This window comes from Melanotaenia boesemani, chromosome 23 (assembly GCF_017639745.1).
Source record: "Melanotaenia boesemani isolate fMelBoe1 chromosome 23, fMelBoe1.pri, whole genome shotgun sequence".
Lineage (NCBI taxonomy): Eukaryota > Metazoa > Chordata > Actinopteri > Atheriniformes > Melanotaeniidae > Melanotaenia > Melanotaenia boesemani.
In genome coordinates this window covers 25,986,890-26,012,764 of record NC_055704.1, presented here as the reverse complement: position 1 = coordinate 26,012,764, position 25,875 = coordinate 25,986,890, and the positions used below count along the sequence as shown (strand labels likewise).

Genomic DNA, 25,875 nt, shown 5'->3' with positions numbered 1-25,875 from the left:
GTCGGTGACTCTCTGTAAGATGTAAATAAAAACAGAATGCAAGGATTTATAAATCTTATGAACCCGTAAACAACATATCAGATGTTGAAACAGACATTTTACCATTTCATGGAAATATGAGCTCATTTTGAATCTGATCTGACTGGCTTTGGGGTTTGTACAGCGGACCTCTGTAAAATTCCAACAAACACTATAAAAATAGTTTATTAAAGACCACTTAGCTTAAAATTTCAAATCCTGAGCAGGTTCATGAGTTACAGCCACAGAATCTTAAGCTCAGCTGTTGTGGTTCATTTTATTTTTCAAAACAAGGTGAAATTTTCCAGCAAAGAGAAGGAAAAGGCAGATGGATGCTTGTCTTTGTCAGAAAACATCGTATGGTTGAAGAAGTTCTTCAGAAACAAACTACACTTGCTTTCAATTGTGAAACTGTTCTGCATCATTGCAGCTACAGCTGTTCAACAAATGTGCTCCAAAAAGAGCTTTACATACTTAATCACACTGTCACATGGCCAAAGGCTAAATTATACATAAAACATTGGTATATGTCATAAGACAAGGCTACTGTGTGAAATATTACTTTATTATCACGGCTTGTAATCATGAACAGAGAGAAAAAGACACAAAGCTGAAAGCTGCAGCCACAAAGACTTCTTTCCATTAAACAGGAGGAGCCGGTGTTTCTGGCCAAAGCACCTAATCAAGAAGCGCTGATGTTTCTTTCCTCAGTATTTAGAGAATTCAGCCAGCTCTCATCATGGCTTTTACTTAGATACTTTCCTGGTCATTTCACTCAGTTAGAAACCTTCTGAAACACAAAAGCCAATTTCCACAAGACCCAGAGAGGCCGATTAGAAAATGTGCCACAGCTGTGCTGATCAGCTTCATCTGATTTCCCATCCTCTCCTATTACAGCTGAGCAGAAGCCACATGCCAACACTGCACATGCATTCTCCTGTAAACATGACAAATATTACAAACTCATGTGGTTACATAACTTTCCTATAGCAGGACAAATTCCCTTTACAGTGTAAACATACATAAAACATTTCCAATTAGACACATATGACACAGACACACATTAATTTTCTTAAAACTATAATTAAATCATTTTTGTAGAAAAAGTCCTCTAAGTTATATTTCTATAAAATAGACAAATGCATTGGAGTAAACACCTAATTGTACTTGCAGACACAAGTTTTCCAACAAGCCCCTTACAGAAAAAACACATGTACATGTGGGACACATGTACATGTACATGTGGGACACATCTGGAATAAATATAGTCTACATGTGTTCCTTTATGCAGACCCTTACAGAAACTTATGCGTTGGCCTGCATAATGACGTGTATGGAGAGAAAATAGACTGGATATCATTGGGTATGTATGATACAGGACTTAAACCATTTTGTACACAGGACTGGGTACTTGTGCTTTCAAATGAACACACACATATCTAATAAAATTACAAACCCAAAATAAATGTACTCACACACAAATTACAACAAATGCACAATGTTTTATAAACCTGTTTTCACATTTAACCTCACAAATCTAAGTTTTGTGTTCAAAAAGGCTCCTACAGACAGACGTGGGGGTTGTCAGACTCGTTTCACCCTCCCTGAAGCCTCAGTTCCTGGGTTAATGGTGCATTTAAGTGCTGGTGGAAAGCTGGGTCATCTGGGTTTTATTTCAAAGCTGGAAGGACACGTTGTATGTAAAATATTAATGTTTGTGCATTTTTATAATCTGTGTGTATGTAAATCTGTTTTGTGTTCAGAATTTCTAGATATTTGTGTGTGTATTTGAACACAAATTTCCACACAAAATAGCTTCCACAGTTTACACATCATGTAGTACATGTACACAATGAGATGGAGTCTATTTTTTCTCTCCATACATGTGGAAATATGTGGCCTGCCACAGGAAAACCAGCAACAAGTCGGCCCTGCACAAGTCCTGAAAACAACGGAAAAATAAAGTGATTTTTGTTTTTTTGTAATATATGCCAGTTGAGGTCATGAAGATATGGAGGTTTTTAAAACCGGAAACTTTGTATTTGAATTTGAATCCTTTCAGAAGAAATTCCAGACAGGAGCTGTTTCGCAGTTGTGGGTGGGGTTACATCGGATTTTCGTATCAACTCTCTGGCTTTTCATGTGTTTTTGTTGCGTCTTTCAGCCAATCGGCAGCACGTTCCAGTGGCGCCACACGGCTGCTGGCGACAGCTCAGCGTTTCTTATCACCAATACTGCTACTTCACAAAGTTGTGTGTTTTGTGTTGAATGAAGTTGGAGCTAAACTGTTGTAGCACATTTTGGGAATACTTGTTGAAGAACAAGGATTCCAACTATTCCGAGGTTTCTGCTTCTGAATCAGAAGAAGATGAAGCTGAAGAAATTGATGAGCGTAACTGCATAAAATTGAGATAAGATATCAGAAGCTATCCCTACCATAACATTTGAAGACGACAAAGAAAAAAAGGTGAAATTTGTGACTTTGACTGTGAATGCTATGGAAGAAGAAAAGAGAAAATCTCAACATGGGACACAGTCGTGTAGCCGTAAACTTTCTCTAGAGTTAACCTATAACACACGGATGGATTCTTTAGCAGCAGAAAGAGAAGCAGGACATACGAATAACTGGACACCTTGAGGTGAACAGGTGTACAGTAGCTACCTCAGAGATGATGACATCCACCAAGAAACCCCAGACACAAAGAAAGCATCCCAGAAACTCGTGATCAGAGGCAATGAAATCTGCAGGAACACTTTTCAGTTTCTCATGGGGCAGGTTTTAGAACGTCTGTCTATTTACCGCTACCTGTACATTACATCAGTGCTTTTAATGACTTAAACTGCCATACAGGTAAACCTACATAAGCTGTAGGTTTAGATGTGAAAATAGGAGCAACTGCTTTTATTTTGAATAACTACCCCCAGGTGACTGCTTCACAAGCTAAACTTCCAGTTAGCACAAACCACAATCTGGTAAATTATCTTCTTTCTTTTTGTTTTCAGAATTGGCAAAGACACTTTGACTGACATCAGATACTTTGAAGACCACGCTTAGGGAAAAGGACTCAGGACCACAGACACAGACAACAGTGTGCAGATCACCTCAGCTCTGGAATGTGAAACGAACTTTGCTGCAGACAACGCCTTCATGCTGCCTGGTGACGTCCTGCCATAGGGACTGACGTGAAGTTCCCACCAACCCATGTGTCCACGGCCTCGTGTGGAATCTATGTGAAGTCTGCTAAGGAGCTTGGTTTGTGTAAATATGTTTGTTTTATAGAATAGTCAAAGGCTTCTAATGATAATTGATAATTGAAATTTAATAACACGTGGGTTATATGTGTGCTTTCAGGGGAGCGTGCAGCTTGTAAATCAAGCTTCAAAGCTCAATGGAACCAGCTTGTCCCGCACTCAGAAGCTGCAGCCCCCATGCAGATCTCCACTGGCAGTGCCAACAGAATAACAGCATGGAGGTGTGGAGCGCACACCTTCTCGAGGACAAGAAGTCTGAAGCAGTCAAAAAACAACAGGATCCTTCTGACATTGTACGAAAAGAGACGGCTGCGTACAATCAGATGACTGCTTCTTGCAGAAAAACCTGCATTAACTCAGTTGTCATTTGGTCCCATCAGCAAGCAAGGAGATCAAGATGTCCCACAGTTTAGATTTCACGCAGCAGGTATTTATCACACATCACAGATTGTTTTCCCTTCGTTCATTCATAAGACTGGTATAAAAATGACACACAGCTTTAATTTGATCTAATCCATTTTTTCAGATGCGCTTCCCCTCAAATCCTTTTCAGTCTTTGCCAGACTTCCTTTTGACAACCATTTAGGGGTGTGTTTTATGCCAGGTACTGCAAATGTGAACAGCTTTTGTTACCGCCCCACACCTGGATCCCCAGGTAGGCGTTAATCCTTGAAAACTTGGAGATTTCTCACAGAACTAGTTTGGGGATGCCTTGCCACATCTTCAAACAGTTTTGGATTTCCATGTGTTAGACATCGTTGGAAAGCTTAGAAACTACACTTTAAGAATCTGTAAATAACTCATGTTCCTGGTTTTTCCATTGCTGGACTAACTGAAGGCCAACTAAATAACCCCAGAAGAAAAGGAAAATGGAGGAAATTTGATCTAATAACTAGGACTGTCAAAAATAGCATGTCAGTACCTAATTTATGTAATTACTTTTATTAAAACTTTGAATGTAATTAATGCATGTGCGGCAGGACATGCCCCGTACATCCATCATTTATGTGTGACGGAGGTTCGTTCCCGTCACATGTTTTTTTCAGCTGAAGAAATCCATGAAATCTGGACATTTCTTAACAGCCACAGAGGAAATATGGACTTTAAGGAAAAAATAACTTCAAAAACAAAACTATAAAAAACTCAAACTCAACAGCTGGAGGAAGATGTTGTAAATAAGCCAATTAATTAGTAGCGAGCACCTTAAAGAGGCAGAGTCTTTCTAAACAGTCTAAAACTTGTCTGAGACCAGATGGTTTGTCCCTATTGAAAAAAAACGTAAGGCTGAATGTCGTTAAGGTAACTTTGACTTCATCGAAGGACATGACTTAGCCAGAATACAGTATTTACGGTGAGAATCTTCTTAATGAAAGCATAAAACCAAGCATGGTTTTAGCACAGGGTGGGAACCACAGATCTACAGAACATATTATCACCCAAAGATCACAAGAGGCATCTCAAAGATGAAAATGAAAATGAAATGCTTGTGATCATCATGACCCTCAGGCAGCACTGCTTTAAAAACATGCAAAAATATAAAATATAAATATAAACTCGGAAACCAGTCAAGGATCACAGTTCACCGTGTCATTCATAAATGCAGGTTAAAGTTTTATCAAGGAAAGAAGAAACCACGGGAAATGTTGCCGGCGTCTTCTCTGGGCCAAAGGTCACACGTGGAAAACTGTCCTGTAGTCAGGCAGGTAGAAGATTGAAATCACGCGTGTTGCAGCAGGGAAACATGCAGGATAGTGGGCCTGGAGGACCAGGGCAGGAGATCAGTGCATTAGCGTCTAAAGAAATGACAACGTGTGCATCTGGAAAGGTACAGTCAGCCTGTACGCTTGTTTTAGACAACACATACTGTAAGAAAAAACTGTAATACTACAGTTTTTCTGTATTTTGTCACAATTTGTTTCAGTATTTTTAAAATACGGGAATTCTATAATAAGATTACAGAAATATACTGCAAACGTACATGTCTAATATAACATGGAAAAGCTCTAACTGTGGAAGTACATCAAATTTCTTTTTTAAAAAAGAAACATGAATAAATTTCACAGAAAAGACTTAAAATACATTTTCAAATTTATCATAATTTCACTACTAAGCTATTTGTTAAGAAAATAAACAGCTTCAAGTTTAATACTGTTAATAATGTTTACTACTGGATATATATATGTATATATACACGCAGTGTTGGCCTAGAGGTTAACAAGGTGAACTGGAAGCTGGAAGATCCATATTCAAGTTCCTGGACTGGCAATTAATTAGTTAATATTCTAAGAGCTTATGTCTTTCATTAGATATTAAGAGAAAAGGAAATAAAATAAAAGATCCCTTGTAAAAGTTTCCAGTGATTTTCCAACGTGTGTTTTTTCCTGTTTTACAGTATTTTTCTGTTCCTCCAGCTGCTGGGATATTAGTTTAGTTTACTTTTTAAAATGTTTTACAGTAAACCAGCATGACTTTGTAGTAGAGACGTTCGGGTTCTGTTCGGTCCTTTCTGGAGTTCAGACCCTTCAAGTGTCTAAAAATATCATATAATAAAGAAAACCCAGCACTGAGGAGCCCCTAGCACCTTATATCAAACCAGGTTCCACAAAATATGAGTTTATGGGATTTGCATATAACCAGTTTGTAATTTATATTTTATAAATTTAATATAAAATATTTAGAGTTGATGGAAGTGGTTTGAAGACATGGAAAAATGATGTCTTGTCTTCCTCTTGTGTTCTGCATCACTTGAGTGTCTGTGAATATTTATTCATCTGTGTGTGTATACATTGCTGATATATGTGGTATGATATATGTGCACATCTGTGTGTGAAGGTTAATTAATTCCCAGGATGGAGGACACACACGTAAACAGCTTTTTCTTGGTAGCGGGGGTTTGTAATTGGGGGATCCAAGCTGACAGAATGTGTACCTTGCATGCTAAGACCTCAGCTAGTTGCCCAGGGCGATGTTTCCATGACAGCGTTATGGAGGATGACTGTTCTCTCCTTGTTTACATCGGGGGTTATAATCTATAAGGAAAGTGTGTTATCTTTTGTTGGAGATTATTAAATGGAGAGCTTTCACGTCACATGAGATCAGAATCCCTAAAGATGCCATTTTAACCAGAGCCAAGGTTTGATTGTTGTTTCTGGTTGTTCCGAAATATGTCCTGACCAGAATATGTTGGAGGATATTAAATGTGTTTGACCTAAAGTCTAAAACTAATGTGCTCTCTTTGGCAGTTGATTTCCTGGATGGAAAAAACCTTTCTGTCTGCTGTGTGAGCTGCTCATGGGAAGTCAGCATGTACTCATTGGTTGAGACTGTGGGAGAAATGGTTGGGAGGGACAGGCTGCAGCTGGTTCAGCCTCTGGGACTGGGCAGGAAGGTGGAAAAACAGCAGGGGAGTGGGGCTCGCATCTCCTGGGGTGGGGATTTGCAGCTTTACTGGTTGAGTGAGACGTGCTAAATTCAGAGCTGCTTGTAGGGAATTAAAGCCTTCAACCTTTTTCTGCTTCAGGCCGAACCCAACGGTAGAAACCACTCATGTAATAAGGGTTAGGGTTATATCGGTTATTATGAGCATCTAAATCTGACCCTACGCACCTGAAAGTAAACTCTGAACCTCAGTGACAAAGTGAGATGAGATCGCCATCTTATGGATGGAAAGTAAACAGCAGTCAAAGCAGGAAAACACACAGTAGAGCACGTTAAAGCCTAGAGCGCCATCTTTTGGCACAAGGAAAAGAAATAACATGGTTATAATTTGATCACACACAGTCATTTACAATGTGGTTCAATGATTTATTAAAACTTTCAAAAAATCTTGTAAAACATTAATAACTAAATAAAAAGTTTCCTGGTGTCTAACCTCTGGTATGAACACACCAGTTGGTATCTTTGCAAAGTATTGGATCATTACTATAAGTTTTCCTGCTAGAAGAATGTCTGGCATGACCTAAAACTAGAGTCTGTTATGCTCCAAGACTTGGATGGAACTTTGTCTGTTTTGCTCTCAGGTGGAGGTGGCATCCATCCTTCCTACACCTCTTTCCCATCGAACCCTCACTGATCAACAACACTTGAAACTTTGCCGGATCACTGGCACCCCCAGAAGCTGTCGCTTGTCAACACCGTTATTTATCACATTTCCATTATAAAAAGATCACTATCAAAAGTGGAAACATGGAAATAGTTTCTGTTGTGTGTTTGTTTCAATAACAATATTTTTCTCCTGAAAGCCAAAACTTGAGAGAACGATGAGATGAGAAAAGGTTTGGTCACTGTTGGTCTGTGTGTTATTTCTACAAAGTTCTGTTAGTAATAAATTCTGCTTTCTTCTTCTGGTCGACCTTTATGCTGCTTTATCTATTCATACATTCATTTTACATCATTTTACCTCCCAGTCTGACAGCTGAGAAACATCATGTCTGATGCTGGCTGGGGTTAAAAGGGCTGAGCTTGAAAATGCAGTTTTACATTAAAAAATAAACAGGTTGACCAAAAATAGCAACAAATGGTTTGGAGTTTTAAGGGTTAAAAACCAGCTCAGGCTCCACGGTCTTCCAGGTTCTTTAATGTAGGTTATCATGTTTCTCATTTAAACCCAGACAAATACGTACACTTCCAGCCTGCAGCTGTATGCCAAGTGAGAGTAAGACCTGCAGCAAGAACATTAGGATTTCCCTCAAGACTGGAAAGGTGTGGCTGTTTGGTGGCCAAACCAGCAAAGTCTATCAAGTAGCAAACATACAGAACAGCTGCAATGCCCTAAAGAAATCACGTCCAAGTCATCAACATGCATGCTTTACTGGTCTTCAGATGCCCAGCTGGTATTTAAGCAAGCTACAGAAAGTCCTCACAGTTCACAAAAATCTGTCACTCTGAGGCTCCATGAAAAACTAAAGACGAAGGTGAAGATAAGTGAGTATCAGAGCTACTTTCCAAAACAAAACGATCAGTGATAGATAAGAAACTCATGAAAGTCTGACTAATTAAATCTGTAAATTTGTAAAACAGGACTTGAACAGGAGGAAACAAAACCTACAATACAAACACTTTCAAAGTGTAATTTCTTCAAATGTCTGTTTTCTGCTCTAAATCTGCATCTTCCAACGTCTGCAGATGCATTCGCTCACAGTGAATAACTCCTGACAAAAGCAACTTCTTGGTATGTACTGTGCAGAGGAATTTTAACAAGCATGGCTTCTGCTGATGAAGTGAAGCTGACATCCATGCAGTGATCATTCGAGTGAAAAGAAGGGAAAACAAGCTAATCAAAAGGCTGCTGTCATTTCCTCCCCCTCTTGTTTATCATTCTGAGCTGATCTAAAGTCTGTTTGATCTCAGCTGAAGAGTTCATGCATGTTTTATGCTTCAGCTGAAGAAGAATTTATTCTCTATATGAATGAATTCAACATCACATTGAACAAAACAACACTGTGAGGGGACGAGACTGTGTGAACTTTGGCAGAAGTGGCCCCCCTGCCGTCGCTGCAGCTGCTCAACAGCTCCTTCCCCCCTCATCCCAAAAGCCCTCTGTCAAGCTGAACACACATAACAGCCCATGTGCTCCTTCAAGCTGTACAATACAGCAAAGTGTGGAGCATTTAAACTGCTGTATTTACTTGCTGAAGCTTGGAAGAGTGCTGGCTTTGTTCCCTGCAAACTGGGCGGAGAGGAAAAGAACCAATGAGTGGAGAAAAACAAGCAGGAAGAGGTGAGGGGGGCCAAGCTGTTTACTCCCACCACAGCTCCTGGCGTGTTCACTCTTAGACTCACAGTTGCAGAGGAATGGAGGGATTGCAGGGAAAGGAAGAGAAAGATAAGAAGGCGGATGAGGAGGTGGTGCACCTTCGGAGGGAGATTGGGCTGCTGCCTGCTGTGTCCCTCATCATTGGGACAGTGGTGGGCAGCGGGATCTTCATCGCACCGAAGGGGGTCCTGATGAACAGCGGCAGCGTGGGGCTCTCTCTGCTGGTGTGGGCGCTGTGTGGCATCCTCTCCTTGTTTGGTAAGAAGTTTGACTTTATTTATCTTGGTCAAAAGTTGAGCTTTTCCTGCGTCTTTTAACTGATCACATGTTTTCTGCAGCGTACGTTTGTCCATGTGTCTCTCTGTCTGTTAGACACATAACTCAAATAGTTATGGACAGATTTTGGTGAAATTTTCAGTAAAAGTCAGAAATGGAATAAAGAAAGAAAAGATTACATTTTGGGGGTGATCTGGGTCATCGTCCAGATCCAGGAATGTTTTTAAGGATGCTTTACTATTGGGAGATTGAGACGATTTTGTTATTAAAGTGTCTAACTCATCAGATAATGCCCAGAATTAGTGGAAAAAAAAATAAATTAATTAAATTACAATTTGACATCATGGCAGATGTTATAATCTGACATTGTTTGATCCGGATCGGGTTGATAATCTGGATCTGATTAGGAGCTGGGTGGCTGTTCTCCACTGAATGACGCCATGGCTTGATGGAGCTCTGTTCTCTCTGAATGCCAAGTATGAACCATAACTGGATTTCTAATTCACAGAACTAATTTTGTCTTTTTTTTAAAGTATGGCATAACATATACTCTTTGTTCAGTTTTACATACCTAAACTAAATAATAGAGATGGCTCAGACAGGTCCATGAAATAAGATCACCAAACAAGGACATTAAAGGGTTCAAATATATTTAACTGGCTTAATTTATTCTTACTTCCATAATGTTGGAATACTGAAATTTAAAAAGAAAAAAATGTACATACACAGTTTGATGAGAAATATTAGATGTCTGGAAACTGGATTCTGCATCATTTGGGCTGCATAGATGAAGGACATCATCAGTTCAAAAGCCAGCATTCGTGATGGCGTGGGGGGGCAGACATGTATGACGGTAGGCTGTTTGTCTGATACGACAACATTAATGCTTATTGATGTAGGAAATATGGAAACAGCGCTGCTATTGTTAACCACAGACTGTGTTTAAGTGATTTAGAAATGACCACACACTCATTTTACTTGCTCTTGTAGAAACCGGGTTGTCCAGAATCTACCCTCTTATCATAGGAATAAACAAAGCATTGAAACATAAAATAAACTAAAAAATATACAACAAAAGTTTCCATTTTCTCCGCCCTGACCTGTCTGCGTTTGGACCCACTCTGAAGGCATGCTGTCGTATCTGACACCATGCTGTCAGATCCTGCAGGTGGTGTTTAGGTAGGTGATTTGTGGGCTAGTATTTAACATCTACATGAATGGTAGGTCCGTAGTTTCCCAGCTGAACATTGTCCAAAACTTTCACACCCCCCCTGTGGGCTGGCCTTCGTTCTGGGATGCATCCTGTCTTTTTCATGGAAGAAGTGCACATGGATCTGGAAATGATATGATGTAAAACAACACGAGTCATCATTACATCAGATTGTTTCACCCATTGCTCCATGATCTAGTTTTGATGATCATGATGTATGAACACGCTGACAGGTCTGCAGCTCTGAGCAAACACCAGGAACCAGGGTTTTTTTTTCAGAAATCTGAGCTACATGTGCATCAGAGCCTTGACCACCCACAGTCCTGACAGAACAACCGGTTTTCCTTCACAGCGCTACTTTCAGTAGCTCCCGAACACAGTCGGGAACATCTTACAACAGGCTTGTGAAAACACCGTAACTTAACCATCAAAGTCATTCACTTTAATTTTTTATTTAATTTACTATCATTTTAATATAACGTAATTCAACTTATTTTTTTTTTGCTGCTTCTAGTGTTTTCAGTTTACCTGTCTGGGATCAGTTAAGGCAAAGCAAAGTTATCTGCATCATATGCAAGATAATTCAAAGTGTTTTACATACAACATTAAAGCATCACAGCGGGCTACAGGAAGCAGGTGCATCAAAACAAACTTTAAAAGAAATAAAATAGATAAAAACAGAAAGAAAAAAGCTAAATAAAATAGATAAAATACAAATAAAGTTCCAGTGTGGGGAATTAACAGCTGTTCTGATAAAAGGCAGCAAATAGAAAAGTTTTAACCCTGATGTAAAACTGCTGAGTCAGCAGACCTGCAGGTTTCTGGGAGTTTGTTCCACATGTGAGGAGCATAAAAGCTGAACGCTGCCTCTCCACGTTTAGTTCTGACTCCGGGAACAGAAAGTAGACCTGACCCTGATGACCTGAGGGCTCTGGTTGGTCTGTAACCAACCAGAAGATCCTGAATGGATTTTGGTCCTAAACCATTCAGGTCTTTGTAAACTAACAGCAAGAAACCAGTGTAAAGATCTGAGGACTGGAGGTCTAGGATCTACTGTCCTGGTCTTAGTGAGGACTGGAGTTCTAGGATCTACGTTCCTGGTCTTAGTGAGGACTGGAGGTCTAGGATCTACTTTCCTGGTCTTAGTGAGGACTGGAGGTCTAGGATCTACTTTCCTGGTCTTAGTGAGGACTGGAGGTCTAGGATCTACTTTCCTGGTCTTAGTGAGGACTGGAGGTCTAGGATCTACGTTCCTGGTCTTAGCGAGGACTGGAGGTCTAGGATCTACTTTCCTGGTCTTAGTGAGGACTGGAGTTCTAGGATCTACGTTCCTGGTCTTAGCGAGGACTGGAGGTCTAGGATCTACTTTCCTGGTCTTAGTGAGGACTGGAGGTCTAGGATCTACTTTCCTGGTCTTAGTGAGGACTGGAGGTCTAGGATCTACTTTCCTGGTCTTAGTGAGGACTGGAGGTCTAGGATCTACGTTCCTGGTCTTAGCGAAGACTGGAGGTCTAGGATCTACTTTCCTGGTCTTAGTGAGGACTGGAGTTCTAGGATCTACGTTCCTGGTCTTAGCGAGGACTGGAGGTCTAGGATCTACTTTCCTGGTCTTAGTGAGGACTGGAGGTCTAGGATCTACTTTCCTGGTCTTAGTGAGGACTGGAGGTCTAGGATCTACTGTCCTGGTCTTAGTGAGGACTGGAGGTCTAGGATCTACTTTCCTGGTCTTAGTGAGGACTGGAGGTCTAGGATCTACTTTCCTGGTCTTAGTGAGGACTGGAGGTCTAGGATCTACTTTCCTGGTCTTAGTGAGGACTGGAGGTCTAGGATCTACTTTCCTGGTCTTAGTGAGGACTGGAGGTCTAGGATCTACGTTCCTGGTCTTAGCGAGGACTGGAGGTCTAGGATCTACTTTCCTGGTCTTAGTGAGGACTGGAGTTCTAGGATCTACGTTCCTGGTCTTAGCGAGGACTGGAGGTCTAGGATCTACTTTCCTGGTCTTAGTGAGGACTGGAGGTCTAGGATCTACTTTCCTGGTCTTAGTGAGGACTGGAGGTCTAGGATCTACTTTCCTGGTCTTAGTGAGGACTGGAGGTCTAGGATCTACTTTCCTGGTCTTAGTGAGGACTGGAGGTCTAGGATCTACTTTCCTGGTCTTAGTGAGGACTGGAGGTCTAGGATCTACGTTCCTGGTCTTAGCGAGGACTGGAGTTCTAGAATCTACTTTCCTGGTCTTAGTGAGGACTGGAGGTCTAGGATCTACTTTCCTGGTCTTAGTGAGGACTAGAGTTCTAGAATCTACTTTCCTGGTCTTAGTGAGGACTGGAGGTCTAGGATCTACTTTCCTGGTCTTAGTGAGGACTAGAGTTCTAGAATCTACTTTCCTGGTCTTAGTGAGGACTGGAGCAGCAGCGTTCTGGACTAACTGCAGGTGTCTGATGGACTTTTTAGGGAGACCTGTGAGGACAGTATTACAGTAGTCCAGTCTACTAAAGATAAATGTGGACCAGGTTTTCTAAATCCTGCTGAGTCATCAGTCCTTTAATCCTCCAGATGTTCTTTAAGTGATAACAGGCCGACTTCAAAACTGTCTTCATATAACAGCTTAAATCCAGGTCTGAGTCCAGGACTGGTCCCAGGTCTGAGTCCAGGACTGGTCCCAGGTTTCTGGCTTGGTAAATCGAACGCCCACGCTCTCTTTCTCTGCCCTCTAAGGGGCCCTGTGCTACGCTGAGCTGGGCACCAGTTTTACCAAATCCGGGGGTCACTACACCTATCTTCTGGAGACACTGGGGCCCCTTCCTGCTTTCCTCCGACTCTGGGTTGAGTTCATATTCATCAGGTAGAGGGTCATTCAGGTAATTCTACCGAACATATCCGTTCCACCCACAAACCTTTACAGCAGCTTTTCCTTCTGCAGACCAGCTGTGGCTTCGTACGTGTCCCTGGCTTTCGGACGTTATGTGGTGGAGCCATTTTTTGCACCTTGTGCTGCTCCTGTGGTGCTAATCAAACTCGTCAGTATCCTCGGAGTGAGTAAGTGCTTTTTTCTCACCCCTGCTTTGTATGTGCACTGCTATTTAATCTGCTCGGTGTACGTGGAGGTTTCTCCGAACAGTCTTTTGTGTCTGCAGCGTTCGTTGTTGCAGTGAACTGCTGGAGCGTGAGCATGGCCTCCCGCACTCAGGTCACCTTGACCTTCATTAAGATGTTTGCTCTGGTTCTCATCATCATCCCTGGGATTATCGCACTGGCCAAAGGTAGGAGGATGTTAACTGTTACATCTACACTGTAAAAAAATAAAATCTGTAATACTCCGGTAGCTGGGCCGCCAGAAAACTAATGTTAGAAGAGGAAAAAGAAACAGAAAGTAAAATCACAGTAAAATTCCACAATAAAGCAGAACTTCATACTGTTATGTTTACGTAGCATCTTTTGTTTTGTTCTGGATTTTTATATTTAATGAAATATTTTACCATGTATAATAACCAAATCACCTGTAAATGGCAAAAATACTCCGAATTATTCTGAAAATGACAGAAGATGACTTTACTTTTATCATTTGGATTATTTAAGTTTTTATATTTAGTCAGTATGCAGTGTAATAAAACAGTTTTTAAAAATATTTTTATTGAACCCAGCTGGTTTGAGGGCCTTGCTCAAGGGCCCACAGCGGTTCGTTATTGATACAGATAACAACCAATAATAAGGTTTTACAGAGCACAGAGACAGATGGCTTTTAAAATGCAAAAACACTCATTTTTATCTGTTTCTTCACAGGAAAGACAGAAAATTTCCAGAATGGTTTTGAGGTTGATTCACTGACACTAGATAAGCTGCCTCTGGCCTTCTATAATGGTCTATATGCTTATGGTGGATGGTAAGCAGCCACTCTCCAGAACACACCCTCACAGCTGCTGATTAAGTACTTGTCTGTGTCTGGGCCTCTCTTTCCATTTCTTTAGGTTTTATCTGAACTTTGTCACAGAGGAGGTTATAAACCCAAACAGGTATTTTACCAGTGACCTCTGCGCCGGTCAGTTCCTTTCTGAAACTGAACAGTTCTCTGAGGGCCATTCTGTCTCTCTGAATCCTGTCAGAAACATCCCGCTGGCAATAATCTGCTCCATGGTGACGGTGACGGTGTTCTATGTGCTGGTAAATGTGGCCTACTACACCATGATGACCCCCTCTGAGCTGCTGCTGTCTGATGCCGTGGCTGTGGTTGGTGCTGCAGGAAATTACACCCAAAGTCCAAGTCAGAGGAAGCACATGCGAACACGGCCAGTCTCACCTTGTGCTTGTGTGCCTGCAGACGTTTGCCAACCGTGCTCTTCAGGGACTTTCCTCTCTGATTCCCATTCTTGTGGCTTTATCCTGCCTCGGAGCGCTGAACGGGGGCTTCTTTGGGACACCCAGGTAATATGAGGACAAGCGGGTTCTTTTCTGGTGATGTTGTAGTGTGATAGCTTTAAAGAGAGCTGTGTGTTGTTGACAGGATGCTGTTTGTGGGGGCCAGGGAGGGCCACTGGCCACACATCTTTTCCATGATTCACGTCCGCAGACGCACACCTTTACCTGCTGTTCTGCTCCTGGTGAAGTACTTCACATATTTAAGGCTCTTGTTTTATCATCATTTCTAATATGTGTATATATATATATATATATATATATATATATATATATATATATATATATATATATATATATATATATATATATTTATATATAATGGATGCATGGATGTGTTTATTATTTAAGAATTGATTTTAAATAACAACAAACTGAATTAAACTTAAGTAAATGTAGAATTACTTTTATTTCTAAAGGAAAATGTTTAGCAATAAATATAAATAAAAATATGAAATAAATAATATTTCTTAACAGTGAATATATATATATATATATTTGGCATATCTTTGTCTAGAAGTTGCCATATTTTATGGATTTATTCCTGTTCAAATCTTCATAATTATGAAGGAATAGTCAGACATTTATACAAACAATTTTCATTTATGCATGAAAAGAATAAACGAATAGTTCAATCTGTTAATCAAATTAAAAATAATAGATAACAATGAATTAAGAAATACCTGACCTATAAGTTTATTGCTAGTAAAATGTCATGTTTTATGAATTTATTGTTAAAAATGTCATCGTAAATAAGAGGTAACAGATTTATATATTCTGTTATATAAATTCTTCGTATGTAGTGGTGAGAGGGTTGGTGAGCAGTTTGTAAAAGGACCAGAAAGTCTCCGACTGAAAGAGAAACTTGGTTTTTGTTAATTCAGAAGTGTAAATAACGTTTATTTCAGATCTCTTGTATCAGTCCGACGTCCGTATCTAGTCTTGTCTGGATTTTATGTCTTTGTCTCTGTTGTGTGGCTCTTTCTGACGAATAAAAGCAAGACTCCCTTTGACCTAAGGCTCTGAACCCGGGTCCTGCTGAGAGCTTCAGAAGTTTTTACAGTTTGTAAGATTTAGAAACTTCATTAAACGAGAGAAACAAAGAGTCTCTGTGCAGCTGGACTGGGAGCAGTGTGATGGACGCTGCCTCGCCTCTCTGTCTCCAGTACCCTTTGGCAGTGTTGATGCTCATCACCGGAGAGATCTACCAGCTCATCAACTTTGCCTCCTTTTCGCGCTGGTTCTTCATCGCCTTGGCAACCTTGGGGATGATCATCCACAGATACCGCTTTCCTCTCCACCCGAGGCCTTTCAAGGTTAGCTCATACCTCTGAACTGTCTGCAACATCTCCATCATCCTACCACAACTAACGCTCCGTCACCCTAAGGTGCCCTTGGTGATCCCGGTCATCTTCACCGCGGTTTGCTTCTTCATCGTGGGTCTTTCGCTTTACTCGGACCCCTGGAACACTGGACAGAGCTGTGCTCTGACCCTTACTGGTGTGCCAGTTTACTATGTGACTGTTCACCGGTACCGGCTGCCCCCCAGATGGAGGCACATGTTCAGTAAGTTGATTCCAGATGTGCAAACAACTCTTTAAAAAAATTGTTTATAATTGAATATAATAATTCTAATTCCATCCAACATTTCCAGACTACTGCAGCAAGCAGCTGCAAATCCTGCTGGAAGTGGCTCAACAGGAGGTCCAGACGTACTGAAGAACCTAAAGACTCCACGGACGCCTCGTTTTGGGAGATTTACTCAAAGTATTCATTTAATAGTAAAACACTTTCCAGGTACTTTTTAGAGTAAATACTTGAAGGTGAAACTCTACTGGAAACCGAAATGTTTGACATTTTAACAAGAAGACAAGATATTAAAAGCAAATGAAATGCTGTGAAGTTAAAAAGCCACTAATATGTCGTTTAATAACAAAAATTCAAGATGGGAATATTTTTAGTTTTATGAAAATGAATAAACCACTTTTTAAATCAAGAATAATCTTTTAATTGTTTAGACTTGTATTCAAACATAAATAGAAATGAACAGTCATGCTGTGCAGTTTTCCAGATACAAAACACAGGAAGCTCAACACTGAGGAAGAAGATGCACATCATCTTTTCTTCACCACAGTTTCAATGTAATCTGAGTAAATCAGCCTGAAATGGATTTTTGTCAAAGCATGACTGCATAAGGTCCTGATGTTTAATGTGGAACTAGAAATATTTTGTCCCTGTGACAACTTCAGGAAACAGAACGAGTGGAAGCTTGTAAACAGCTGGAAACATGGTCATCCGTTACCATCACAAACTTCCAGCACAGATCCTCTTATGCACGATTGAAAATGTCACCGAACTTATTGAAGCCACACATTATCACAGCGTCGTCAGACGAAGCTGCTGCACAAAAACAAGCTGAGAATCAGACGTTTTCCCTGCTCGTGCTTCATGGCAAAAAAAAAAAAAAAAAAAAAAGATCTGTATTCTCAGTGAGCGTTAAGACCAGCGGTGCCAGTCAAATAGAAAATATCCTGTATGTTCTTCACTTCCCAGTTGCTGCTTTAAAAAGATTTCCTGTAAGTAGAAAGTGCCCTGACGCTGATGCTGGCACATTTACTGGAAAATAGAAGTGAGCAGGACATCTCTATGACTCGCATACGAAGACAACTCTACTGCTGTTAGTGCTATTTACTGCTAGTATATGTTGGTTCCATGAAAGAAAATTGTGGAAACCTGCTAGCTGATCAGCTAACATCACGTCTTTAACGTTTATCGACGGAAACTGTAAATCATATATTAAAAATGTGCAAATCAACAAATACACTTCAATATTTCTCTTCTCATACAATACTTCTAAGACAGACGGGGAGAAGTGGTGAGACAGAAAAGGAGGCCACGTGATTTTGTTTTGCTCGGTTACTAAAGCCTCTCTGTTAGTTAAAAAGATGAGTTTACTCTACATGGCAGCCAGAAACATGCAGAAGAAAGCAGAAGCAAAGAAAGCAAACCAGAATAATCCAAATCTGGAGGAGGCCAAGCCTTTCCTCACCTCTCTGTGAGCCTTGTTAGAAGTTATTAAAAAGATGTCATAGGCAATGAAAGTGCCTGAATAAATTACCCCAAATAAAAGAATCCGAATGACAGAGTGCCCATTTAAAGAACTACAAAGATGGCAGCATCAACTGACTCCTCTACTAAGTGCATTAACTCTTATAAAAATACTGACACTTACTTCCTGAAGTGATCAGATTACAGTCAGCAGGGATCAGTTTGCTTTTGCTTTGGATTTTACCGTCTGCTTTCTCACCTGTAGTGTTTGTAACATTCAGCTTCACCAGGTCACACTTTCAGCCTTCAGGCTACTTAAACTGGTTGAGGAACTCAGACCAGCTGATGTTGGCGGTTTCCAGGTCCTCGTCATCCAGACCTGAGAAGCTAATGTCCACCAGGATCTTGCTCAGGCTGTCGTTCATGGTGTCCAGGACGAGGCCCTCGGTGAGTGAGCGGTTAGCCGGTGTGGGGGCTCCCCAGCGTGGGAGGTGTCTGGGGGGCGACTCTGCTGGTGTGGAGGCTCTGGTGGGAGCGTGTGTGAGCAGCTCCCTGGGCGAGCTGAACAGAGGCAGGTCTTTAAAGGGAGTGCTGCCGAAGCTGAAGGTGGTGTAGTCGTGTCGGGGGGTGACTGCGGGACCGCCGGGTGTGCGAATAGGGCTGACTTCCAGGACAGTTTGGGTCCCTTTACCCACTGGCGTCACTTTCCAGGGCTCAACAACAACATTCAAGGGTGGCTTGGTCGGAGTGGAGGAGGTCAGGTGGCTGCTACTTTTTATGGGGGTCTTGAAGGAAAAGTCCCGGTCTGGGCTGTTCTGAGTGTGCTGGTGCTCATCTAGCTCCGAATCTCGGACATCCTGGAAGGCAGACCCATCGGACGCCACGCCAGAGTCAAAGAAAGTATTGTTGGGGCAGAGGAGGACAGGCTCCTCATGGAGAGAGTGAACCAGGCGCTGTTTGCGACGAGAGCTGCTGGCTTGTCTCTTTGGGGGGGCGGCTTTGGGAGTCTCGCATTTAATTGGAACACATATGGGTTCTTGCTTCACCTCCATCTTCAGGTCTTTGTTCCTCTGAGGAGATGAGGCCACAGCTGGGAAGTTGCTCTGAGTCACCTGCCAGACACAGAACCACATCCTTTAAAACCTTCCTGAGAACTTTCTGAACACACATCTGACATGTTTGGCCTGGAATAATTTATTCCCCAGCTGGTTTGTCCTTTCCTGTTACAGGAAGGGATGTCATGATTACTTGATCTTATCTTTAATCGCAGTTTTAAAAGTCAAAATGAATTAATCAGAAAGATCCCTCAAGATCGTCACTTTCCATAAAAGATGATGTCCCAACCATAACAGCAGGTCAGTGCACACGCGTGTTACAGCCTGTGTTGTTTTGTCTTCCTTCCATGTGAGTTACAGAAAAGGTGTGTTAGAGTGGGAAAGTACGGCAGAGGAGTCATCCTCGTTGGATTTCTGGTGTCATTGTGGAAAACTCAGCAGCCACAAAGAAGTAGCAGTGAAAGGAGGAAATGCATCAAATGTTTCACCACCTGCAGGATAACCAGCAGCTTTTTACGCCAAAGTAAAGATAAACGTTCAGAACTGTGGCCCAACGTGACATTAGCATGAAATGTCCTCGTGTTCTTTAAACAGCAGCTGTTCTGCTAACGGGCGGCTGGAAGCCAAAGCTAGCTGCATGTTTTTCCTGTGTTTCTAAATTCTCTACGCAGGTTGAAAAGAAATGTTCAAGAACATTTTTATAATGTAGTTTCCAGAAGGAGCCTCCCTAGTCCAGGTAGAGGTCCTGGAGCCTTTCCCACCATTTCTCTGAGAAAAGTCCAAAGGTAATGTGTAGATTTATTCATTCTTTACAGAGCAGAGGGCATGCAGTTGGAAGAAGACTGTTGGGTTGCTTTTTTTTGCTTCTATATTATTTTGTAATGTTTGCATCAAAAGATAGAAACAAATAAAAGTTATGGACCTGTGAGGAGGGATCGTGTGATTTTACACGTCTTGTTAAAATTAACCCACAATAATTGTTAAAATCGTAAAATGCTGATTTTAGACAATAATTGTACTAAGGAAATCTATTATTGTGACCTCCCCAGTTACAGAACCCCAGATACAGAATCTTTACCTTGGGAGCTATGCGGACTCTTTTGGCTCCTCGTGAAGTGCTCTGTTTCTGCTGGGAGGAAGCAGGAGTAAAGGAGGCAACCGAGGTTGGCAGATACACCGTGGAGGCAACGGGGAGCTGGATGGGAACCAAGTAGGACTCGGTTCGAGGCAGAAGAGGTTTCATCCTTTTCTCTGGACATGGAAGAGGCACCGGCTCAGAGCATGTGAAAACCCAAAACCTAGTTACTGATATTTAGCTTTGTTTGCCATCTCCGATGCTTTCTCTAAAAAAGGTCTCTATAACTCACCAGAAGTGGGTGTTTTTCTTGCTTCCATAGTCATCTTCTTCTGTTGCTGTAAAGAAAACACACACTGTCAAAGTATACCAGCTTGGTAGCCTGACTGCGTTTGCTAACAGCGTTTAGGAAGCGCCCAGTCTGTCCACTGCTTTTCCTCTCATAACTGTCCCTATGGAGGAACAGTGGGTAGTATAAATAATTATTATTAGGCTTATAAGCATCCTAGTCTTTGTCTGCAACTTCAGCTGCTCTCCTTCTAACATCACTTCTTCCTGCAATGAAAAGGTAGCCCCAGACTTCGAGCTCCAGGTGCTGCTACATTCTCTGGCTACAGAAACATGGCTTAAAAACAGGGATGTGATGCTATTCATATTTCTGACTTTTCTGTCTCTTTCGGCTTCCTGTTGACTGACTGAGGTGAAATTAGTTGAAGAACTGAAAAAAGGGGGTGATCAGTCTTACTTGGTGTGGAAATAAAAGCACTGGCCCAGAAGCAGGAGCTGTCATTGAGTCACAACCAGGCTATAAACAAAGGATGTGGAGTGAGAGCGGATACAAACATGTAATAGTTATTAAAACAGATGATACAGGTAGAATTTCACATTAAAAATGATTCTATCCTCACCTTATACACCTGATCAAGAGTGAGGCACCGATTGGCTTCAGGACGGATAGTCCAGAAGAAGATTTTACCATCTGGGGACGCCTCACGAACGAACATGTCGTGCAGAGAAAGGTTGTGGCGGATGGAGTTCTGTGATCAGAAATAAGCAAAAATTCTTCAGGTCACATTTCAGTGTCTGATGCTCCAAAGATCCTTTAACAGCCCACAAACGGGTTTTAAACCAGCCCTGAATCACCTTCCATCCTGGTTTGGCCACCTCTCTGTAGTAAGGGAAATTGTCCTCAATCCACATGTAAATCTCTTTCAGCGTCATCTTCCTGTTCTTCCTACTGTTTATTGCAAACTGGATCATGGCCATGTACGAGTACGGTGGCCTCTCCAACATCGGTTGCTGGGCGATTTCTGCTTTGGTATACATATTGTAAGCCTGTAAACACACATACAAAGAAAACAAGATTTGAGCTGGAGTAGTAACTGTTGGAAAATCTGGGGGGTTAAAAAAAAACCCTGTATGTCCTGTTATTTTTAAGCCTCTGGATATTTTTGGCCTGAAAAAACAGAGAAAACATCCTAATCTGGTGTGAAGCAAATGTGTGTCTATGTTTGGTAATTCTCACATCCCAGGTGTCATATTGGTGTGAAATCTGTGCAACTCAAGCAAGAATTTAAGTTTAAATTCTATGTTTTATTGTTTGAATATTTGTTTACTCTCAAAAATGTCAGTAACTATTCTAAAAATGGCAGCATGGTTGGATATAAGCAGATACACACTCGTTCTATTGAAAGGACTTGTTCAGGAGTTAATTCCAAAGCCAAGTTCTGCAATCCGAGTACAGTGGCCATTCTTATAAATCACTCTGTGGTGACACGGAACGAGGCAGACTGGTTAATGGACTCTAAGACAAGTTTGAGATCAGTATTTCTGTCACACAAGCGTTTGTTAGCACATCAAGAGGAAAAATCACAAGCTGAAGCCAGGAGAGAGCAGCTGACCTGGGAAGTCTCTGACGTTTGAATCTGGTTCTCCTTATTTCTCATCTGCACTGCAGGATGTGGTTCTAAGGCACATGTGTTCATTTTGCCCAGCCACTGGATATTGGTGAGGCTGTCATCTAAAAGGCTGCAATTTGCATCCTTACTTACTGGTGAAAAAACATGATGAACAGTTATTAAAACATAACATTGGATTAAATGGTAGAACACAATCCCACTTAGATACCAATAAGGGTAAAAACATTAGATCCTGTATTTGAAGCATAAGAAGAAATAAGTCAGAAAGAAATAACTTCCGACTCCATACATGGTTTGATTCCAGTGAGTAGTTTAGCTTCAGGAGAGATGGGTCCTCCTCTCACTGGCGGTCCAGCTGCACTCCTGGAACCAGATTTCCTTTCAGCAGCAGTCTGGCTAAGAGATCCACTGTCCTCGCTCAGAAGGATAAACTTGTTTGGGCCCTGGGGACCACACTCTTTGCCTTTAGCAGTGAGGGCTCCGATGACACTTTGCAGATCTGCTGTTTTGGGAATTACAACCACCTGAGTGTCACACATGGAAGGGTGATCCATAATGCGGATACCATCCGTGAAGTACTGACAGGCAACCGGTTTTGAAGGTTCTTTGGAACCCGGTGCATCAGGCGGGTCCTGTGTGCCGGATGCCATTGGCTCATTTTGAAAGAAAGGTAATTTTCTTCTTCTGAGGATTAGGGGTCTCCTTGGGCTCCGTCTCATGGTCAAAGCACTATAATATCCCTTGAACTTCACTGGTAGTCTGAACAAACGTAAGAAAAGTACAACTATTTGAGTCAATATTGTGGGACAAAACGTATCTTTTACATATTATTAGTGCACTGTGCTAACTAGAATTACCGGTAAACCAACGTTCAGGTAATATCAAGATATTGCTGTTACATACAGCTCATATAAACTGCTCCTACATAGAGATACACAAAGAAAGACATCCATAACATACCGATTCTCTACTATACTCGTCGGAATAGGTTCAACCTCAATGTGTATTGATTTTTCAGCCCCACAGATGCTAAGTTACAATCCCAGCTTTCACCCGTTGTTAGGTTTTCTGGTGCCTAGCGTCTTCTAGAATAACAGTCGTTAGCTAGTTTCTTGCCTGCAGTTGACGACGTCTTTCATTATGTAACGTTCTGTTGGCAGAACTCAAACATGAGTACGTTAACGATAAAAAAAACTATTTATATAATAAAATCGGCAAAATATTGCGCAAAACTCGGGGTGATAATCATTTACACAACATTCGCTGAATAATTATATTATTAAATTAATTAAACATTTTATTGCTAGACTTGAACTTAAGCTAACATTAAGCTAACGTTCCATCCCATATTCGGCTAGGTGGCTAACTGTCAGCACGGAAAGCTAACAACACGAACAACAAAGCTAAAAAACTCAGTCAGACCTTCATATTACTGCAATGTTTCCGCGTGCCTGGACTCCGGCCTGAAGTTGAACCGCTTGGTTCATGTTCGATCTCCAAAAGAACGCTTGTTATGTTTACAAAATAATTTAATTTAGTGTTATTTACATGTCGAGTGGACAATTCAGAAACAGTTTTGAATTTTGGCGCTGTGGGTGTTACCCCGTCACTTTGGTCACGTGATAAAAAATGCTCCAATGGCAGCAACTGATCCGATGAGAGCCTGTTCCACAGCCCTTACCAGTTGGTGGCGGTAAAGCACATCTGTACGTTGTTTACCAACCGTCAATAAACTGCAGAAGAAGATTCAATAGTAGGCGGTAATGCACTTCTATGCAGGTTTACGATTCACTGAGCGAAATCGAGGAAGAAGAAAAAGAAAACCGAGAAATAGAGAGAAACAAGACAGAAAACATACAAAATGAGCAAAGACTGTATGATCACGATAACTTAATTTTAATTAGTAAACGAAATGCATGTAATTCCTACTAAGCAAAGGACCGCAACATGGTACGTAGAGTAAGGGTCTGGTTTTAAGGAGTGAAAACATTCAAATAATCACTTTCTGTTGTGGATATTTGAGCTGTAAACAGCCTCGATCTCTTGGTAAAAGTCTGATACTCTAAGTGGGGCATTTGTTGCTGTGTTTTTTTGTTATCCCAGCAGACGTCTGGGAATTATTTACATTGATGCCTCGCAAAGTTTCAAAGTCTGAAAAGCCTGCCCTGCTGTTCCTGGAGCGGCCTGTGTGTGGCGCTAAACTCCAAAATGTGCCTGAGGTCCGAGCTGCACTCAACCCTAAAGATTTTTTTCCAGAGACACAAACACAGAACAACTCATCTGTTAATTCATGGGTGAGTTATTTATTTGGACTTATTTGGAAGACTTTTTAAAGTGTAATTCAGCTCTTTAATCATAATAATTGCCATCCTATTCAAATGTTTATTAAGAGTCTACAGTTAAATTAATGTGTTAAGACTCAGCTACTTGGTTGAAAAATATTATTTACCTGAATTTATTTATTTATTTTTCAATCCAAAAAAGCTAATTGGGTCCATTTTAATGGATTAAAGAACACACCTGCTCAGGTGTTGGGCGAAACAGTTATGCCCACACATCAGATAGATCTTCAAGCAGTGCACCTGTAAGATCTGTGGTGATGGGGGACAATATGTTTATTATGTTTAACTGATTTCAATCTTTAAGGTAAACCCACAATTCAACTGCACAGTTCCACCTGCCCCCCCAATGAGAAAAGGGAGAAGATGTCAGTCTGCCACAAGCATCCTTGACAGCTGCAGTCAGCTGTCCAGGAAGAACAGCGTGTGCAAATTTCCCTCCTTATCATTTCAAACTGGGTCAAAAGATCAGTGTCAAAAACCTAAAAGTGGACGCACGAAGAGAGGTGCAGAGTGCACTGTTGTGTCTGATGTCAGAAATCAACCATGGGGATCACGGCAAAATGAAAGGACACTTTCAAGACAGTGTGCAGATGCAACAAAGAGACAGCTGGCAAAAAACAGAAAACGGAACACTGAAACTTTTTCTGCTGCAACCAACAGATGTTTGGAAATACCTGAAATTCCATCTATAGATGTGACTGAGAGATGCAGAATTCCAGCAGATGGCGCTTCAGCATTTACCTTCAGAAAGTTTGGTACCACTGAGGTCTGCAGTGTTGACCCACCACCTGATGTGGACACTTCAAAAATAAGCCATGAAGGGAGCAGTTGTCCCTCCTCTCCTGTACATTTACTGCTGGCTCAGCCATGTACACCACCCTGTAACCAACCACCTGATACTTTGGTTGCTGACACGCCAGAGAGGGATTATGGGGTGAAGGTGACATGGAGGAGGAGAAGGGGTTTGATGTTGATGTTAAAGGAGAGGGGGCATCTTTCTGAGTCAGCTACACTAATTCAGCGCATAGCTAATTTATAAATATGTTGTTAATCAGAGGCAAATTTTATATTCAAATCAAATCCTCTCCTTTTTACTAACTACTGCATGGGAAAATAAGTGACTGCATAGCTTGTATCACAGACCCAACAATGTAACCCAATATTTGAGTCACTGGTATCAGAAAAGCCAGGGTAGTTTTGAGGGGTCACTTTGTTTTGACGGGTGTGCTGTGTACCGGAGGCATCTTGCCATTCAACTATGCGGCAAAAGAGGTGTGGAATAAAAGTATGAATAGAAAGAAAAATATCTGGTCATTGGTTTCTTTTTCTAACAACATGGGCTGTTAGATGGAATAACTACATTGACTTGACAGAATGTTCTAGTGTAAGAATATGTACAAATTCTCTTAGTTATAACGTTTTATAATAATTTCATATACATAAAAGTATACATTAGTACTCACTACAGCCAATAAATACATTTTAATGTTAGAATAGCTTATTTCTTGTTTGTGA

The 25,875-nt window shown here is 41.2% G+C and overlaps 3 protein-coding genes across 7 annotated transcripts; 2 read left to right on the top strand and 1 right to left on the bottom strand.

The window, feature by feature from the left end:
* The first annotated feature begins 8,929 nt into the window (after positions 1-8,929).
* Positions 8,930-16,883, top strand: si:ch73-352p4.8 (cystine/glutamate transporter). The gene is made up of 12 exons (XM_041977598.1): positions 8,930-9,283; positions 13,227-13,353; positions 13,432-13,547; positions 13,646-13,771; positions 14,292-14,391; positions 14,477-14,521; positions 14,612-14,735; positions 14,827-14,930; positions 15,010-15,106; positions 16,088-16,237; positions 16,310-16,487; positions 16,576-16,883. The coding sequence occupies exons 1-12, from the start codon at positions 9,064-9,066 to the stop codon at positions 16,638-16,640; spliced, it is 1,452 nt and encodes a 483-aa protein (XP_041833532.1). The 5' UTR covers positions 8,930-9,063; the 3' UTR covers positions 16,641-16,883.
* Positions 16,884-16,913: 30 nt separating this feature from the next.
* foxm1 (forkhead box M1) lies at positions 16,914-23,596 on the bottom strand. Of its 4 annotated transcripts, none has more exons than XM_041977594.1 (9): positions 23,441-23,595; positions 22,308-22,777; positions 22,001-22,149; positions 21,243-21,434; positions 21,008-21,136; positions 20,845-20,904; positions 20,392-20,437; positions 20,103-20,275; positions 16,914-19,081 (listed from the first exon to the last, which is right to left on the bottom strand). In XM_041977594.1, the coding sequence occupies exons 2-9, from the start codon at positions 22,735-22,737 to the stop codon at positions 18,281-18,283; spliced, it is 1,980 nt and encodes a 659-aa protein (XP_041833528.1). In that variant the 5' UTR covers positions 22,738-22,777; positions 23,441-23,595; the 3' UTR covers positions 16,914-18,280. The 4 variants fall into 4 exon arrangements, with proteins under 4 accessions (XP_041833528.1, XP_041833530.1, XP_041833529.1 ...); XM_041977596.1 differs by lacking the exon at positions 23,441-23,595 and adding an exon at positions 22,979-23,393; XM_041977595.1 differs by lacking the exon at positions 23,441-23,595 and adding an exon at positions 23,020-23,393 and having other exon boundaries at positions 22,308-22,778.
* A 105-nt stretch (positions 23,597-23,701) lies between these two features.
* Positions 23,702-25,639, top strand: rhno1 (RAD9-HUS1-RAD1 interacting nuclear orphan 1). 2 transcript variants are annotated; one of them, XM_041977599.1, is made up of 3 exons: positions 23,702-23,968; positions 24,125-24,312; positions 24,665-25,639. In XM_041977599.1, the coding sequence occupies exons 2-3, from the start codon at positions 24,148-24,150 to the stop codon at positions 25,397-25,399; spliced, it is 900 nt and encodes a 299-aa protein (XP_041833533.1). In that variant the 5' UTR covers positions 23,702-23,968; positions 24,125-24,147; the 3' UTR covers positions 25,400-25,639. The 2 variants fall into 2 exon arrangements, with proteins under 2 accessions (XP_041833533.1, XP_041833534.1); XM_041977600.1 differs by having other exon boundaries at positions 24,122-24,312.
* Positions 25,640-25,875: the final 236 nt, after the last annotated feature.

Excerpts from the sequence above, each read along its gene's own strand:
- si:ch73-352p4.8 (XM_041977598.1), top strand. The coding sequence starts at position 9,064 with ATGGAGGGATTGCAGGGAAAGGAAGAGAAAGATAAGAAGGCGGATGAG. Across the intron at positions 13,354-13,431 it reads GTTGAGTTCATATTCATCAG|ACCAGCTGTGGCTTCGTACG; the intron begins GTAGAGGGTCAT and ends TTCCTTCTGCAG. Across the intron at positions 14,522-14,611 it reads GAGGTTATAAACCCAAACAG|AAACATCCCGCTGGCAATAA; the intron begins GTATTTTACCAG and ends GAATCCTGTCAG.
- foxm1 (XM_041977594.1), bottom strand. The coding sequence starts at position 22,737 with ATGAGACGGAGCCCAAGGAGACCCCTAATCCTCAGAAGAAGAAAATTA. Across the intron at positions 20,905-21,007 it reads CTCTTGATCAGGTGTATAAG|CCTGGTTGTGACTCAATGAC; the intron begins GTGAGGATAGAA and ends CTTTGTTTATAG. Across the intron at positions 20,276-20,391 it reads AAGAAAAACACCCACTTCTG|AGAAAAGGATGAAACCTCTT; the intron begins GTGAGTTATAGA and ends TTCCATGTCCAG.
- rhno1 (XM_041977599.1), top strand. The coding sequence starts at position 24,148 with ATGCCTCGCAAAGTTTCAAAGTCTGAAAAGCCTGCCCTGCTGTTCCTG. Across the intron at positions 24,313-24,664 it reads ACTCATCTGTTAATTCATGG|GTAAACCCACAATTCAACTG; the intron begins GTGAGTTATTTA and ends TCAATCTTTAAG.